The sequence below is a fragment of the Podarcis filfolensis genome (genome assembly GCF_964270895.1).
Source record: "Podarcis filfolensis genome assembly, chromosome: 15".
Classification (NCBI taxonomy): Eukaryota; Metazoa; Chordata; class Lepidosauria; order Squamata; family Lacertidae; genus Podarcis; species Podarcis filfolensis.
Window position 1 is genome coordinate 34657757 of NC_139618.1, and position 16969 is coordinate 34674725.

At 48.7% G+C, this 16969-nt stretch overlaps 1 protein-coding gene and 1 long non-coding RNA gene across 16 annotated transcripts in view; one reads left to right on the forward strand and one right to left on the reverse strand.

Moving 5' to 3' along the window:
• Positions 1–14726, reverse strand: part of CAMK2B (calcium/calmodulin dependent protein kinase II beta) — a 208959-nt gene extending 194233 nt beyond the window's left edge. For all 15 annotated transcript variants that reach the window (XM_083588539.1, XM_083588544.1, XM_083588538.1 and 12 more), the window contains exon 1: positions 14157–14726. In XM_083588539.1, coding sequence (XP_083444665.1) covers positions 14157–14221 — 65 coding nt within the window. In that variant the 5' untranslated portion in view covers positions 14222–14726. The remainder of the gene's footprint in view (positions 1–14156) is intronic.
• On the forward strand, positions 434–6727 carry LOC310750788. Its single transcript, XR_014542275.1, has 3 exons — positions 434–1926; positions 5219–5240; positions 5510–6727. It is a non-coding gene; the product is annotated as an uncharacterized lncRNA (long non-coding RNA).
• Positions 14727–16969: the final 2243 nt, after the last annotated feature.

Consider the following 16969-nt stretch of genomic DNA (forward strand, 5'->3'; position numbering starts at 1 on the left):
GGAATCTGCTGCCCCAAGGCTGGATCTAGATCTCTGTACCAGCAAGCAAAAGCATTTTTTTCAAACCAAAAGAGCAATTCTTCCTACGCAAGAAGATACACCTCCTTCCTTCCACTCCGAAGTATTTCAAATAGGTAGTGAACCAGTAACACTATTTTGCATCCCTTATTAAACATGAGACCACTGATTGAAATCTATTACAAATAAATAAATAACAATAACAACTATTTCAACTGCCACAATTGCATTCACATTGCCTAAATCCAAGACAAAAAGTGTTTTTTAATTTGAGTTTAAGTGGCCGTGGAAAATGTACTCCCTCTTCCCTTCTACATAAATTCCACCTCTATTTGGGTGGCTTTGCTGTCACTGACCTCTAAGGTGGTGGTGGTGGTGGTTGTAATTTTTAATTTTTAATTTAATTTAACTTATACATACCCCGCCCATCTGGCTGGGTTTCCCCAGCCACTCTGGGGTAGGTTAGGAAGATTTTAAGTTTTTTTTTATTATGGTTGGATGCAACAGTGAACACAGTCAGAGGTGGAATAATTCATGTATGAAAGGAGATGGAAGCCAGAAAACCTGTTTATAGAACAGAAAATGTGTTATACCTGGTCAGACTATTGGTCCACCCAACTCAGTACTGTCTACTCTAAATGGCAACAGCTCTCCGGTCGCTTAACCAAAGGGTCTTTCTTATCACCTGCTGCTACCTGGGATCCTTTCAACTGGAAATGCCAGAGACTGAATCAGCAGGTAAAATAAAGCAAATATTCAGCCTTATGGAGTTCAATGGAACTTGCTTCCTAAGGAGTGTGCTTAATACCGCAAACTTTGTCTCAATGAGATTTCAAAAACTGTGAATGTATTGCATTCTTCAAAGAAGGCTTTAATGGTTAATTACTTTCACTGTTAAAAATGGGGATGAAAGGTGTGATTCCTTTAGCGTCAGCTTCCATCTGTTCACGTATTAAGATAGAAACTAGCATCTTTCCCCATTTTTCTCCTATCTCTTTATTTTTGCCCTGCTTCCTCTTAGCAGGCTATTCCAGTCTCTTTCTGGACTTCTTAATCATTCCTATTCCTCCCTTAACTAATCGCTGGTTTTTACATCTTCCATGAGGTATTATGGCCAGAACTGAATGAGCTAATTCCAATAAATATATAGTACCTGTTTCATGAGGCCATCATAACGTTTTTAAGCAAAATTATTCATTTCAGTGCATTCATGCCTGGCGTTTGGACCACTGGCTTGAATGGTGCTTGTATCTTGCACAGACATCCATTACCATTCCTAGAAGAACTTTCCATGCATACACAACCTAACAGAAAAAGGGGTGGGGGGAGGATGACCACCCTCCCCACCCAAAGTCCACCCCCAGTGCTATCACTGATTTCTGAACAATCAATAAATCTTTCGCTGCAGCAGTAGAGATGCATCATCACTTTTGAATCCCCTGAAGCCCATACATTTGGTATGGAACCATGTACTGAATTTTTTTTTTTATTTTCTAAAAACCTGCTTTACCATTTTCATAACAGCTAACTAGTGTATACAAACTAGTAGCTAAGACTGCAATTCTAACCACATCTACTCAGAAGGAAGTCCCAATGAATTCAATGGAGCTTCCCTCCCAGGGAAGTGGTATTAGAATTACAGCCTAGAACAGGGGAAGACTTTCATATCCCAGAAACTGAGCTGTTTCAGGAATTAGCCTGTGTCACTGCGAGCTGGCTGAAATTATTTTCACTGCAGATAATAAAGAGTGCCGGGAACTGATTGTGAAAAATACAACAATCTTATCAAGATTATTGGGACTACAGAGCAACATGAAGTCATTTATAAAGATTTTGAACAACAGCAGGCCCAGGATGGAACCCTGTGGCAAGCCCCTTTTCACTTTTTCCCATGATGAGGAACCACTGGTGAGCACTCTTTGGGTTCGGTTAGTCAACGAGCTATAAATCCACCTAACAGTAACATTGCCTACCCACATTGTACCAGCTTCTCTGCAAGAATATACAGTGGTACTTCGGATTAAGCATTTAATTTGTTCCAGAGGTCCGTACTTAACCTGAAACTGTTCTTAACCTGAAGCACCACTTTAGCTAATGGGGCTTCCCGCTGCCACCGTGCCGCTGCGGCACAATTTCTGTTCTCATCCTGAAGCAAAGTTCTTAACCCAAGATACTATTTCTGGGTTAGCAGAGTCTGTAACCTGAAGCATATGTAACCCAAGGTACCACTGTAATGGGCAGACTCTGTCAAAAGCCTTACTGAAATTAAGATACATTATATCCACAGCATTCCTCTGATCTACCAAGCTTATAACTCTTTCTCTCTCTATATATATACATAAAAGAATAGTCTGACATGACTTGTTTCTGAGAAACAAATGCAGGCTTTTAGTAATCAAACTGTTTAATGATGTGTTCAAGTACCTTCCCTGGTAATAAGCTGACCAGTTGGTAGCTGCCTGTGTCCTCTTCTTTCCCCTTTTTGAAGAAGGGGACATTTCCCCACTTCCGGTCCGCAGGGACCTCACTTGTTCTCCAAGAGTTCTCAAAGATTATAGACACAGGCTCTGTACCTGCTGCCAAAAGCAGCTTGCCAGGTGGAGCCGAGTCACTAGGGTAGCTTGCTGGAAGGTGGATCAGTGTTGCTCACTGGGAGGGAAAGGGAGTGGGGCAAGGCAGTCAGCAAGGTGCAAAAGCACCAGCAGAGCCAATCCAGTACTCCTGCCAGTGCATTTGCACCATGCCACCTTCCGCACCCACCACCTCTCCCAGTAAGCAACAGCAACCCACCTGCTGGGAAGCTAGCAGAGTAGCCCTGCTCACCCAGCAAGCAGCTTCTACCTGCTACCCTGCTTGCCAATTTGCTTCCAGGATAAATTCAAGGCGTCAGTTTTGACTTCTAAAGCCATAAATGCTATAGAGCCAGAATATGTCAAGAACCACTAAGTCTGCAGAAAAATATATATAATTTATTTATTGGTGGGTTTATTACCTGCTTTTTGAGGACGTCCTCCACAAAGTGGCTTAAAGCATACAAATCCAGATCCATAAAAGCACATTTAAAAATATAACCAGTAATAATAAAAAAATTAAAACCTAAAGAGGCCACAGTTAACTTAGCTACACCCACACCCCAATACATGGCTACTATTTATGATTCCATATTAAAACCTATGGAGAACAGAAATAGAAATCTGGACCTGCCTGCTTTGATTTCCCGCACTAGCAGAATTATCGTAGGTGTCCCCCTACCCAGTTTCCAAAAATTGGAACAAGCTCCCTATGGTGGTCTGTCTGGCCCCATTGCTGCTATTTTATCACAGCAAAGTGTTGTAGACAAATATAATCTGGTTTTACACTGCTTCTCCCTTTTACCCTATTTAGTTTTACTGGGTCAAAACAATTGGGTTTGGTTTGGATTTGTATGCATTATTCAGTACAGGTTTTTTTGGGGGGGGGAGAGACTTGACTATTTTATGGACACATAGAATATAAATTCTGATAATAAACAGAAATTCAAACAAGAAGTTAGACATTTCAACAAACGCCCCTAGCAATAACAACAACAAAAGCACCAAAACAGCAGTCAAACAACCATATAACAATAGACAGAATAAAAACATCATCCGCTTAAACACCCAAGAGAATTTAAAACATCTTGACTTGTCACCTGGAACTTAGCGAAGTAGATGACATAAAAGTGTCCTTGAGGAAGGAATAGCACAGCTAAAGTATCCCTACACATAAGATTTCTGAATATCTCCTTGCTCTCATCATCTTTAAAACCTGTACCCAAAGACTCTTTGAACCCTGGGCATATGCAAAGTCCACACCACACATTTAAAGATCATGACTTCCTCCATATAATCCTGGGAACTGTCATTTGTTAAGGGTGCAGGGAACTATAGCTTTGTGAGAGGAAAACTACAATTCTCAGGATTCTTTGCAGAAAGTAAAAAGGTAAAGGGACCCCTAACCATTAGGTCCAGTCGTGGCCGACTCTGGGGTTGCGCCGCTCATCTCGCTTTATTGGCCGAGGGAACCGACGTGCAGCTTCCAGGTCATGTGGCCAACATAACTAAGCCACTTCTGGCGAACCAGAGCAGCGCACAGAAACACCGTTTACCTTCCCGCCGGAGCGGTACCTATTTATCTACTTGCACTTTGACGTGCTTTCAAACTGCTAGGTTGGCAGGAGCAGGGACCGAGCAACAGGAGCTCACTCCGTCGCGGGGATTCGAACCGCCGACCTTCTGATCGGCAAGTCCTAAGCTCTGTGGTTTAACCCACAGCGCCACCTGCATTAAATATGTATTGTGGAGATCCCAACTGTTCATTGATCAGCCTCTGTAAATTGCTTCTGCAAAAACGCCTTAGTCTCCTGTGCTGCTCTGCTCCACTCCCTGTAGAAACGCCACATTCCTGCAGCTCTCACAACCCCCTGCTCCTCCATATTCCCTGTAACAATATAAATAATGCACCAATGTGCATAGCATCTAACAGAATTACACAGGTGGAAGATTATTATTTATCATGATGATACTCCAAGGAGTTCCCTGCTTTATTCCCACAAAATACCATGTAAGGCAAGTCTTAAAAACAGACTGACTGCCGCCATGACAGAGTCAGGATTAGAACCTGGGTCTCCCCACTCCTAGTCCAGTGCTTTCTCCATTATACCACACTACCTCTCAATTCAATCCACTAGACTCGAGGATAAGCCAAAGGCCTTGTAGAAAAGGGATCTGAATGAAGGCAAGGGGAGAGGTAGCACAAATCATATAGGGAGGCATATCCCAGGCTGGAGCCCACATTGTAACATCAAAACATACAAAATGGCCAGGTTTTCTGAATGCCCTGATTTGTAACCTGCCCCTGCCACTGCTTTAAATGGAATATACCATGAATTTAATATTCTTCCAGTCCTTCCCATGAAAACTTCGCTAATGCAGACCTCCGTAATCTGCATTCTTTCTGATTTTGGCATATATTAGGAACCTATATCACTTGTTATTCCAGACATTGCTCTTAAGGCAGCCAAATTTAATGCATCCCATCATTGTGTTTATATACGGAGGAGTGAGATGTACTGTAACATATCTGAAAATATGCCATGAGGTAGCTTGCATAACATGGGATATATAGAGATGAATAGACCTGCCATCCGTATTCAAGCTGCTTTTTTTTTTTTTTTGAACAGACATGAAGAAAGGATGTCTAGGGTACTCTAGATCATGGGTAGGCAAACTAAGACCCGGGGGCCAGATCCAGCCCAATCGCCTTTCTAAATCTGGCCCACGGATGGTCCTGGAATCAGCATGTTTTTACATGAGTAGAATGTGCTCTTTTATTTAAAATATATCTCTGGGTTATTTGTGGGGCATAGGAATTCATTCATTTTTTTCCTTCAAAATATAGTCCAGCCCCCCACAAGGTCTGATGGACAGTGGACCGGCCCCTTGCTGAAAAAGTTTGCTGACCCCTGCTCTAGATAATCTCCCCACCCCACCCTCCCTGCTCAGGATAAAGTAGTAACCAACTGATATTTCGTTCTCGAGTCCCCAAACATAAGAGCAGTCTCCTGGACCAGGCCAATGGTCCAGCATCCTCTTCTGACAGCGAGCAGGACCCGAATGCAGAGGTGCTCTTCCTGGTGTGATCCTGAGGACTACAACTGGTAAACAGAGGCATAGAGTCTGACAGTGGATCAGCCATCAGGTTCTTCTGCCTCCATCATGTTCTGCATCCCAACCTTCCCATGCTGAGTGGGGAAGGTCAGGACTGATGCATGCATCTCCCCCTGCTTTTAAACACTGTGTGTTGAAGTGAATGCCTGGACATAATTTCTATACGTATTATATTGGAAGCAAAGCCAATATTTTTCAATGTGCCTTGTGACAGTGCTGGAAGTTGTGGGCCATGGTTTGGGAGAAACCAGCAGCAGCCCAGCGGGGCCAGGGGGAAACTCCGAATGTGCAGGTTATGCTGTGATACGTCTTTGATTTGACCAACCAGCAATATTATTAATCCAATTTTATTACGCAAAACCAAGAATATTTATGGTGATCCGTTGTTGCAGGGGCCATAGGCCGGTGCCTGCTCTGCCCATTGGGCAATCTGGTTCAGTTTGGAAATGCTTCTGTGGAGATGAATCCCAAAATTCTCCCCACCCCATACGTCCTTCCTTCCTTCGGGCAGAAGCGGACATGGTGTGTGGAACTGGACAAGGGGAAGAAGTGGCTCTCCCATTGCTGGGGATGGGGATTGCCATTTCCTCATGCCAGCAATGGGGCAGCCAGCTGAAGGAGGAAGGCCTCGGTCCAGTATACCTGAAGGAGCGTCTCCACCCCCATCATTCTGCCCGGACACTGAGGTCCAGTGCCGAGGGTCTTCTGCGGTTCCCTCACTGCAAGAAGCCAAGTAACAGGGAACCAGGCAGAGGGCCTTCTCGGTAGTGGCGCCCGCCCTGTGGAACACCTTCCCACCAGATGTCAAAGAGAAGAACAACTACCAGACTTTTAGAAGACTTCTGAAGGCAGCCCTGTTTAGGGGAGCTTTTAATGTTTAACGGACTATTGTATTTTAATATTTTGTTGGAAGCTGCCCAGAGTGGCTGGGGAAACCCGGCCAGATGGGCGGGGTATAAATATATTATTATTATTATTATTATTATTATTATTATTATTATTATTATTAATCACAGCCTTTAAGCAAACACAGAGCAGGAAAGGGTTTAGAGAAAGGCAACCCAAATGATGAAGGGACGGAGCAACTTCCCTATGCGGAAATGTTACAGCATTTGCAACTCTTCTCTAAAATAAGCAAGAGGTGATGTGATAGAAGTTTACAAAACTATACGTGGCATGCCGAACGTGGACAGAGAAAAGTTTTCCCCCTCTCTAACAACTACTAAAACTTGTGGATGGCCAATGAAGCTGAATGTTGGAAGATTCAAGACAGACAAAAGAAAGTACTCATGAACTATGGAACTCGCTGCCACAGGAGGCAGAGATGGGCACCAACTTGAATGGCTTTAGAAGACGACTGGACATACGCATGGAGGCCAATGCTATCAACAGCTACGAGACAAAATGGCTATATTCTATCTCTGCTGTTGGAGGAAGCATTCTGGGAATCAGAGGTGGGCAGAGCACTGTTGTGATGTCCCGCTTGCAGGCTTCCCACGGGCTTCTGGTTGGCCACTGTGAGAAGAGGCTCCTGGACTAGATGAGCCATTGGCTTCATTCGGCAGCTCTTAAGTTCTTATGAAAGCAGATCACACTTAAAAGTCATAGGCAAACGTATGTGGACCACACCAAGGTCCCTCCCTAAAAGTTGGCCAAACTGCTGTGGCGGCACCGGAGAGTTGCCAGTTGCGGTCCAATTTCTGTGAGGGCAGAGAAACCTGTCAGTTCGGGTGGAATCAAAACTTCACACAGTTGCGCAGAGGGGGCAGGCTGAGGAAAGACGTTGAAAAGGCAAGTTGCCCAAAAGGAGAGGCAAGTTGCCCGAAAGAAGGCGCAGAGATCGGAACAGACTGAGAAAAGAGGCATCGGAAAGAAGGGGAGGAGGAGGAGCAGGGAGCTTAAGGCAAAGGCCAGCGGAGACAGGGAGCTGAATCAAGAATGGGCTTAACTAGAGAGGAGACTCTGAAGAAATTACACAGCATGCATGCTTAGGAAGGGGTGTATACTCTAGAGAAAGGGGTGTCACAGAGGCTAAAAGGAAGCTAAAGGAAGGCAGGTTTGGAGACCATGCTCACATAAACTACTATAACTCTAAATACAGTGGTATCTCCGGTTATGAACGTAATTCATTCCAGATATCCGTTCTTAAGCCAAAACCGTTCACAACCTGAGGCGTGCTTTCACTAATGGCGCTCCCGCTGCTGCCAGTACACGACTTCCGCTCGCATCCCGGGGCAAAGTTCGCAACCCGGAGCATTTACTTCCAAGTTAGCGGAGTTCGTAACCAGCAGCGTTCGCAAGGAGAACGGAACGTAACAGGAGGTTCCACTGCATATGTAAAAATAAAAACATGTGAAATCTCTCCCATTCACTCCTGCCTCCACTTAGAGGATATAAGTAGCTACTAGGCATGATGGCTGTACTAAGTTCAGTACAAGGCAGTATGCCTATGAAAACCAGTGACTTCAAAGGGAAGTTGAGCAGGAGGGTGCTACAGCATTCAGATCCTGGTTGGAGGCTTTCCAAAGGTTGGCTACTGTAGGAACAGAATCCTGGACTGGATGGGCCTTTGGACTGATCCAGCACAGCTCTTCTTATCTTCATTCCCCTTTCTCTGTTTTCCCTGCTTTAGAATTTAAACAGCAGGCTCCTTGGGGCAGGGAGCTGTCCTCTCGTACTATATTACTCAGTGGAGGCTACTGCATTTAGTGTCCCACCAACCTCAGTCTGCTCTAGGCCAGCCTTACAACCTCTCTAGCTAATCTCAGTGTTCCCCCCTGGAGAATTCAAAAGCGGGGGGGGGGGGGATAGGGACAGAAGTAGTTGGCCGCTGTGCCTGTCATTGGCTCTGGGTCAAGAAAAAAGGCTTTCTCTATGGTGGCATCCAAGCTATAGAAATTGCCTCCTAGACAGATTAACTTTGGCCTGTCATTGCTGGTATTTTGTCACCAAATAAAGACTTTTCTGTTGAGGCAAGCGTTTGATGTGCTTCCTCATTCGCGTCTCCCTGCTGTATTGATCTGCACTGCTGCCGTCTTACTGTATTGGATTTGTATGGTATTTTGTCCAATTCATTTTTAAAAACTTTGTAAGCCACCTGCAGCGGGAAATTGGTGTGAAAACCCCAAGAATAAATAAATACCGCAGCACTGTGACCGGGTGACCCTAAGGGGAGGGGATAGGCAGGGATGGCGCAGCCCAATTTGCCACCTGAGGCTAAACAGGAAGAGCTGCCCCGCCCTGCTGCTGCTGCTCCTCCTGCCACCACATCTGCTGCTGCCAACACCACCTGCTCTGCCGTCACCGTGCGCCCTGCCAGGCGGTGCCAATTTCAGGCAAGCTTGTGCCAATTTGGGGTGAGATCTCGCCCCATATGAATCTGATCTTGCCTGAAATCAGCACTGATGGTGATGGTTCACCTGCAGGACTGCTGCCTGGGGGGCTTCTAACACCCGAGTCAGAGGCCTTGCCCTCCTTCATCAATGGCTGGGCTGGCTCTGTGGTTAGGACAAAAAAGTAATGGCAACTGGCAAGGGGAAAGAGCTGCACCTAATTGCACATTTTGATCTGAACCAGAAGCAACCCAAGTGGTAACCTCCAGATGTTGCCAGACTACAACTCCCATAATCTCTGGCCTTTGGCTGTTGTCCTCCAGCAACATCTGGAAGACACCATCTAGGCCAGGCTTCCTCAAACTCGGCCCTCCAGATGTTTTTGGCCTACAACTCCCATGATCCCTAGCTAGCAGGACCAGTGGTCAGGGATGATGGGAATTGTAGTCTCAAAACATCTGGAGGGCCCAGTTTGAGGAAGCCTGATCTAGGCCATATCTGACAGGAGCCAATTCTTTGTCGCCATGCTTCTGGTGTGGCCAACTTGTGGGATGCTTTTTTATTTTCTTACTCCCCAATTCTCTCCCTCCCTTGCGCTTGCACACATTCAGCAAACTACAACACAAAACACATGCTGCAAATAGTTAAGATGGGGTCGCAGAAGCCTGGAGCAGAAGACCAGAGAGGCAAGTTATTTATGAAATAGCTCTGGGACTGCAGGAGTCTCTATTCTTCAGTGGTTAGTAGAGAGGAAATTAATCTAGCTCCCAAAGGCAAAGAGCAGTGAATATTATCCTAGGTGAAAAGGTTCTGAATGTGAAATGGCAAACTCCTGAATGACGGATGCCAGCAAGGTTGTTCCTTTGAGGGAGAAATTCCAAGCACTGAAGACCACAGGATATAGTTGATACTGTCATCCCATATCACGGCTTGTGAGATTAATGCAAATCACAGGCCTTTCCCTCCACCCGTCACATTAAAGTTCTTCCAGATTTGGAAACGGGGTTTTTTTCTTTTTCTGATGAAAGCGCAGAGTTCTGGAGAAATCCACCTGGGATTCTACACTCAATAACAGATATAGCTAACAGCACTACTATTGCGGACAAAAACAACAACAACCCACAGTCTAAGAATCAAAGATAACTATGGCAAAATAGTCAAGAAGAGTAAGAGACTGATACAGGAGACGGGGAAGACCAAAACCACAAAATCAGCAATGCTCTTACAAGGAGGAAGTGGGTAATAGGCATCTTATGAAGTGGGCTCCAGTCCATCAGAGCTTATGCCGTAATATATCTAATAGCCTAAAATGTTAGAGAACTCCTTATGGGTTTCCTGTAACAGACTAAGATGTCTCTGGGGAGCTGGCAGCAGAGTACAAGTGTTGAATGGGAGAGTATTTCAGAAAACGGACAGATACAGGCTTAGTCTGTCGATCCTGAACAGAATCCAATTCTTGAATTAAGAGGATGCGGCCTAATTACCCTTAAGTCTTAAAACTTCTGCTGATGCTACTGAAATTGTGAAGCCACCCACCTAAGTCCGTTCGATTTCACTAGAAGAATCCCGCCCTCTATAAAGGTGTCGCCTTTGGGCCCCACTTCACTCATAGCTGTGGGAGCCCAGAGTAAGATTTATTAATGCAGACATCAACTGGGAGGAAGAAGGAAGGAAGGAGCCGCATCACAAAGATGCTAAAAGAAAGGCAGATTTGGGCTGTGTCCAAAATCACAATTCCCCCCCTCAGTTTCTAGGAAGAACAGCAGCCTGCTGGCAGCCAGGTGAACCAGGAAGGCAGGCCTAGGGAATATGGCCTTCCACATTTGAGAGCCTCTCAATTCACCGTTGCAAAATGAGATGCGTTAAGTGAGGAATCCGCCTTATGATAACTTCAGAGGATCAGCCTATCTTCTTCAGTGTAGTCTACACTGACTGACAGAGGCTCTCCAGGATTTCAGACAAGTCCTCCATGGAGATGCCAGGGATAAAATATGGGCCCTTCTGAATGCAAGCCCATGCTAACCTATGACACTTCCTCAAATACACGTGTGCTCTGAGTTATGGGAGTTTGCACGTGCCTGCAACTCAGATCCACTGATCCCAAAGAGTCCTTCTATTACCAAACCGGGTTGTGGGGGGCTGACAACTGTTACTCAGTGGGCATAACACACTTAACAGCCCTCTCACCTTAATTATTGACTCAGGTGTCCCAGGTCTGAGCCCTGGCATGAAAAGCAGGTCTAGTAGCACCTTAAGAACAGAACATTTAGTAAATGCAGATGCTCCCTTTTCTGGTTTTCCCCAGTACGTTTGATCTAGGATTGCAGGAAAAAATAGCCTGACCTGCTCCTGCATCCTCTAACAGCAGTTTAATCTGCTGGTACCATCTTTTTTTAAAAAATAAAACTTCACCCTCTAATTCCTGAAGACCAAATTACTCTTTAGACACACTCACAGAGGTCAGTTCAAAAGATGGCAATCCTAAATTAGTATTGGCATGTCCAAGAGCTGCTCAACATATTACTGAGCTGCATGCCTATGTTCACCAATTAGTGTCCATTCAACAGGATGCTTTAGTGACTAAGGAGGGGGGATGGTCAGAATACCAGGACCAGGGGAGTAATCCCATGAAGCTGATTGGCTGGTGATTCAGAAGAGGCAGATGCGGGAGAACTTAAGATTCAGTTCACATTTAAAGCCAAAATTATCAAAGTCACGTTTTCTGAAATAATATGAGAACCGAAACATGGCCATCCCTCGAAATCTGCACTTATCCAACTTTTGCAATGCTCCATCCAACAAATGTTTACAAAAATGTGCATAGATTAGGTAAAAGTGTGCATAAAAATGAATATATTAACGAAAATAGCATACAAAAAAATGCATATTAGAAAGATTTGTTAGTCAACAAAATGGATATTAGTATTTTTTTAAATGCATTTATTAGGATAAATTTACACTAAAATGCTGGAGAATTTTCAAGAGGATTTTTAAAAAGAAAATTCATGAATTGCTGCAGCAGACATGTGATGAACCAAAGGCTGGAGAAATGAGAAGCTGTGAGAACCGAAACTGACAGTCCCTACCACCCTTAAGGACAGGCAAAAGGAAGTACTTCTTTACATAGTGGATAATATTGCAGCCACAAGGTGTGGTGATAGCCACTGGTTTTAAATTGGGATTAGGCAAATACATTGAGTTTGCTAGTTCAGCTGAATATATGCTACCTCCAAGTTCAGATGCAACATGGCTCTGAATACCAGTTGATTAGGAAGAACAGCAGCAAAAAAGCAATTGCCCTCACATCCAGCTTGTGGGTCCCTAAAGAGACATCTGACAGGCCACTGTAGACAACAGGAAGCCTTGGGTTTCGTCCAGAAGGGGTATTTTGAAGGTCTCTATCTTCCTCCCAGTTCCCACTTTTATCATGTCTGGAGCTGTTCATGGCCGGACACTCTCTGCAAGGCTCACTCCTTGCAACATCTTATTATAGGGCATGGAGCCTGTTCAGGAGCAGCAGGCAAAGAGGAAACCCAAGCTTCGAAACTGTGCAGAATGCCAAGCACACACACAAAGCTCAGCCGGCCTGGCCAGCAGCCAGACTGCTGGAGAAAGCTTGCAACACCTAGCAAAGGATGCCTGGAATACTGACTTGTCTCACACCCCAGCAATAGGCTGGCTTTTCCCGCTGCAGAGATGCCACCATCCCTGGAGCCGGGTGGCCGAGCCCTGGCTGTTTCAACGCCAAGCTTCCCGTTATCCCATTCCGCCAGGACTCCCCTTCCCAAGAGACATCTGGGCAGGCTGGAGAGTGCCCCCGAGCATGTGCAGAGTCCCCCCACTAGTGAGCGATCCCACGCAAGGAGAGTAGAGCGGGCTGATTTACGCCGGCGGCACCTCTCCTTTAAAAGGAGGAAGGTAAGACTGCACCAATGGGCGAGTGGGCTCCCCACCCCTCCCCACTCTTACGCAATACACCCGCTCCAAGGCCCTGACCGGATCTGAGCAAGAGGCAACTACTACTCCCACCCCCCCACCCCCCGATCCACGCATTATTTCTTCTCCGCTCCTCCAATCGCCATTTCCTCCCCCTCGCCTTTCAGGTGTCGCGTCCCCCCCCCCCCAGCAAAGAGCAACCCCGCTTCTTCCCCTCCACCCTCCCCTCGGTTTTTCCTCGCCAGGCAGACACGCTGCCAGCCACCCCCGCTCCCCAGCGTGGAGCCAGGCAACCAGCTCGCCAGCCAGCCAGCTCCCCCTCCCCCCCTCCCCACGCCGCGTCCCCACTCCGCAGCCCACGCACTCGTAAGCGCGCGGGCGGAGAGAGCGCACCTCCCGGCGAGGGGGAGCCCCCCGCGTGTTTCCCCCTCCCCACCCCGCACAGCCGACTGCCCGACCCGCTGCCAAAGAACATCCGATCGCCGTAGCGATCCCTTCCCTTTCTCCCCCGGGGGCTACCCGCCCCGCCGCCACGTGCTTTTGCTGCGCGCCCGCGGGAGCCCGGCGAGCAAGCGGTTCTCCCGGCTGGAGAGCCCAGCAGCAGCACCGCCGCCGCCACTGCAGTGAAGGCGCAACCCTCCGCAGCCACCCCTCTCCTTCCTCGGCGCCGCCGGGAAATCAATCTTCGACGGAGGGAAGCGGCAGGGCGGCGTCGGGACCGAGAGAAAGGCGCTCCCCCCCCAAAAAAAGGATCGCGGGTTGGAGAGGGATCGCCCGCCCCCACGCATCAGATTGTTGCCCGGTGGGGCTCCGCAGCGTGCGTCATGGCTGCGCAGCGCGGGCGAGCCCCTCACTCTCTCTCCAGGACCCCCCCCTCTCTCGGCAGATCCCCCTCCCCCCACAAGCCACGCTGGGGAAGGGGCTGCCGCCGCCCCGCTGCTCGCCTCCCGCGCCATCAGGCCCGCCTCTCCCTAGCCAGCCCCCGGCCGGGCCTCCCAGACTGCAAGCCGTGGGGCAGGCAGCCGGTTAGCCGTCCAGGCCCCGACGCAAACCCCGAAGCGGCGAGAGGGGAGTGGGGGGGGATCCGTCTTTGCTTTAGGGTGGGGGGTGGGGGGGATCGCCCCTGCGCGTCTCCTCTCCCGCCCATCCCGTGCCCGTGCGAGGCGCGGCGCCGGCTCCTTACTTGCCAATTTCCTCGTACAGCTGATACTCGTCGGTGAAGCGGGTGCAGGTCACGGTCGTGGCCATCGCGGCTGCAGCTTCGCTCCGCAATGAGCCGCCCGGGCTCCGCTCCGGCTTCGGCTCCGGCTGGCAGCGGGGAGAGGAGGGGCGGGGGCGCGAGCTTGGCTGGCAGGCGGGGAGGAGGAGGAGGAGGAGGAGGAAGGAAGGAGGGGGGGCGACGCCGCTTCAGATCGGGGGTGAGCGAGAGAGAGAGAGACGCCCAGCCCGCTGCGTGCGGCAGAAGGCGGCTCCTGCAACGCGAGCGAAGCTCCTCGGCGAACAGCGAGCCCGGCACTGGGCAGAGCCCGGGAGAGCTGCCAGGGGAGGGCCGCCGGCAAGCGGCAGCCTCGGGGGAGGGCGATCCACCCTACCGCGCACCAGCCGCCCCCGGGCGGAGGAGGGGGGATACGCTGCAGCCCCTTTCCCCGGCGCCGCCCAAGCGGAGCGCGCTGCTCAGCCTCGACGGGGCGGCGCAGGTGGAAGGGGGGGGGGAGTCGGGATCGCCCGCAGCTCGAGGAAGCGGCTCGCTCGGACCTCGCGGGTTCCCTCTTTCTCCCCAAGCCCGGTCCGCCCGCACCTGCCTCGGGGAACTGCCGCGCGCAACGAAGGGGCCGTTTCCCACGTGCGCCGCCCGCCCCGAGTTCTACCAGCCTCGCTCCCGTGCAGCCCAATCAGAACCACTCCCCTGTCCTCTGCGGTTACGCGCCCACCCACTTCTCTGGTTCGCAGCCTACTTCGCAGGGCTGTTAGGAAGGTAACTTGGAGTGAGCTGCTTGGAGGGTGCGCGCGCGCGTATGAGTGAGAGAGAGAGAAGCGCAATTCATCATCATCTTCCCAAACAGGTCCCTCCCGAGGGATACCTACTTCCACTTTTACAGCGCGATCCTAAACATCTTTACTCTCTGTGGGTTAAACCACAGAGCCTAGGACTTGCCGATCAGAAGGTCGGCGGTTCGAAGCCCTGCGATGGGGCGAGCTCCCTTGCTCGGTCCCTGCTCCTGCCCACCTAGCAGTTCGAAAGCATGTCAAAGTGCAAGTAGATAAATAGGTACCACTTCGGCGGGAAGGTAAACGGCATTTCTATGTGCTGCTCTGGTTCGCCGGAAGCGGCTTAGTCATGCTGGCCACATGACCCAGAAGCTGTACGCCGGCTCCCTTGGCCAATAAAGCGAGATGAGCGCTGCAACCCCAGAGTCGGTCACGACTGGACCTAATGGTCAGGGGTCCCTTTACCTTTTAAGGCCCACTGTGCTCAGTGGGACTTGCTCCCCAGTAAGTGCGCTGAGGTTTGCACTTTGCAGTCACAGCCCAGTTTGCAGTTAGGGCACCACGGACCATGTTTTTGCTCTGTTCTCATGTTCCCCTGGTCCAGTTCGGAGACAATACTCTGTGCGCGTCCATTGGAGTCCCACTGCGAATATCTTCACAGATGGGAAGACTTCTTCACTCCAGCAATGGTTGGATTCCCATCAGCCCCAGGCAGCTTAGCCAATGCTCAAAAAGAATGGGAGTTGTAGCACAACAGCCAGTGTGGTGTAGTGGTTAGAATATTAGACTATGGCCTTGGAGACCAGGGTTCAAATGCCCATTCTGCCATGAAGGCCTACTGGGTGATCTTGGGCTACTTACCATCTGTCGGCCTGACCTACCTCACAGGGTTGATTTGTGAGGATAAAATGGTGAGAGGGAGCTGCTTGGATAAAAGGTGGGATACAGATTAATATCAACGGACACCTGGAGATCTAGAGGTTCTGCACCCCTGACAGTCATGCTCTCTTAAACACCCTTCAGATGGAGGCTCCACAGATCCAAAGACCGTTTCCCACCTGCAAGTTAGAGCCACTGCCCACTGATGGTGCATTGGAGACTGTAATAACCACTCCTTTATAGATGGGAATCCGCCTATGGCTTTACAGCCATCATTAAAGGGATGGTGGCTGGATTTGCTCTTCCTGGCGCTGCAGTTCCAGTTGCTGCTATGGAAACAGGATCGTGGACCAGTTAGGCCGCTGGCCTGATCTAGCAGGGCTTCCTTACATTCTTACAAGTAACGTCGTAGAATAATAGCCAAAGATCACCTAAAACACTGGTCTTCAGCTGGTGGGTCGGGGCCTGCTGGTGGGTTGTAACCTGTCCAAAGGTGGGTCGCAATGCCAACCACTGTACAAAATATATGGTGCAAAATTTAAAAAGTGGGTGCCCAGATGCATCTTTCCGTTAAAGCTGGGCATTTGTTCTGAAAAGGTTGGGGAACGTTAACCACAGTAATGTATGCAGACATGCATATTATAGTTTGTCATTTACTTATCCTCCTAGTGGTGCAGCAATAAAATTGCTAGTTATTTGCAATGCTAAGCAGTGCCTGGTGTGGTTTCAAATTGGATGGGGGACCGAGATTCCTGCATTTCAGTGGGTTGGGCTAGATGACCCTCGGGATCCCTTCCAACTTCAATTCCAGCATTCAAATCCATCACCAAACAGCTTTTACACAATAGGTAGCCTCCTTGACCTATTATTTATTTATTTATTTATTTACTACGTCGAGATGCTACGAGAAGCATGTGGGTGGTGGCAGTGGTAGGGGGGAAAACCCACTCTCATTGCTTCTGTTGCCATTATAAGAGGAAGGTCTGTGCAGTATTTGCTAGATGAAAAAATGCATTTAGGGTTTGAACTGCAGAGCTGGGACTGGGTTTAATTCATACAGAGCAGTGGTTTTTCAATCAATCAATCATTTATTATTCCCGAAACATGTTGTGATATTCTGCAGAATCC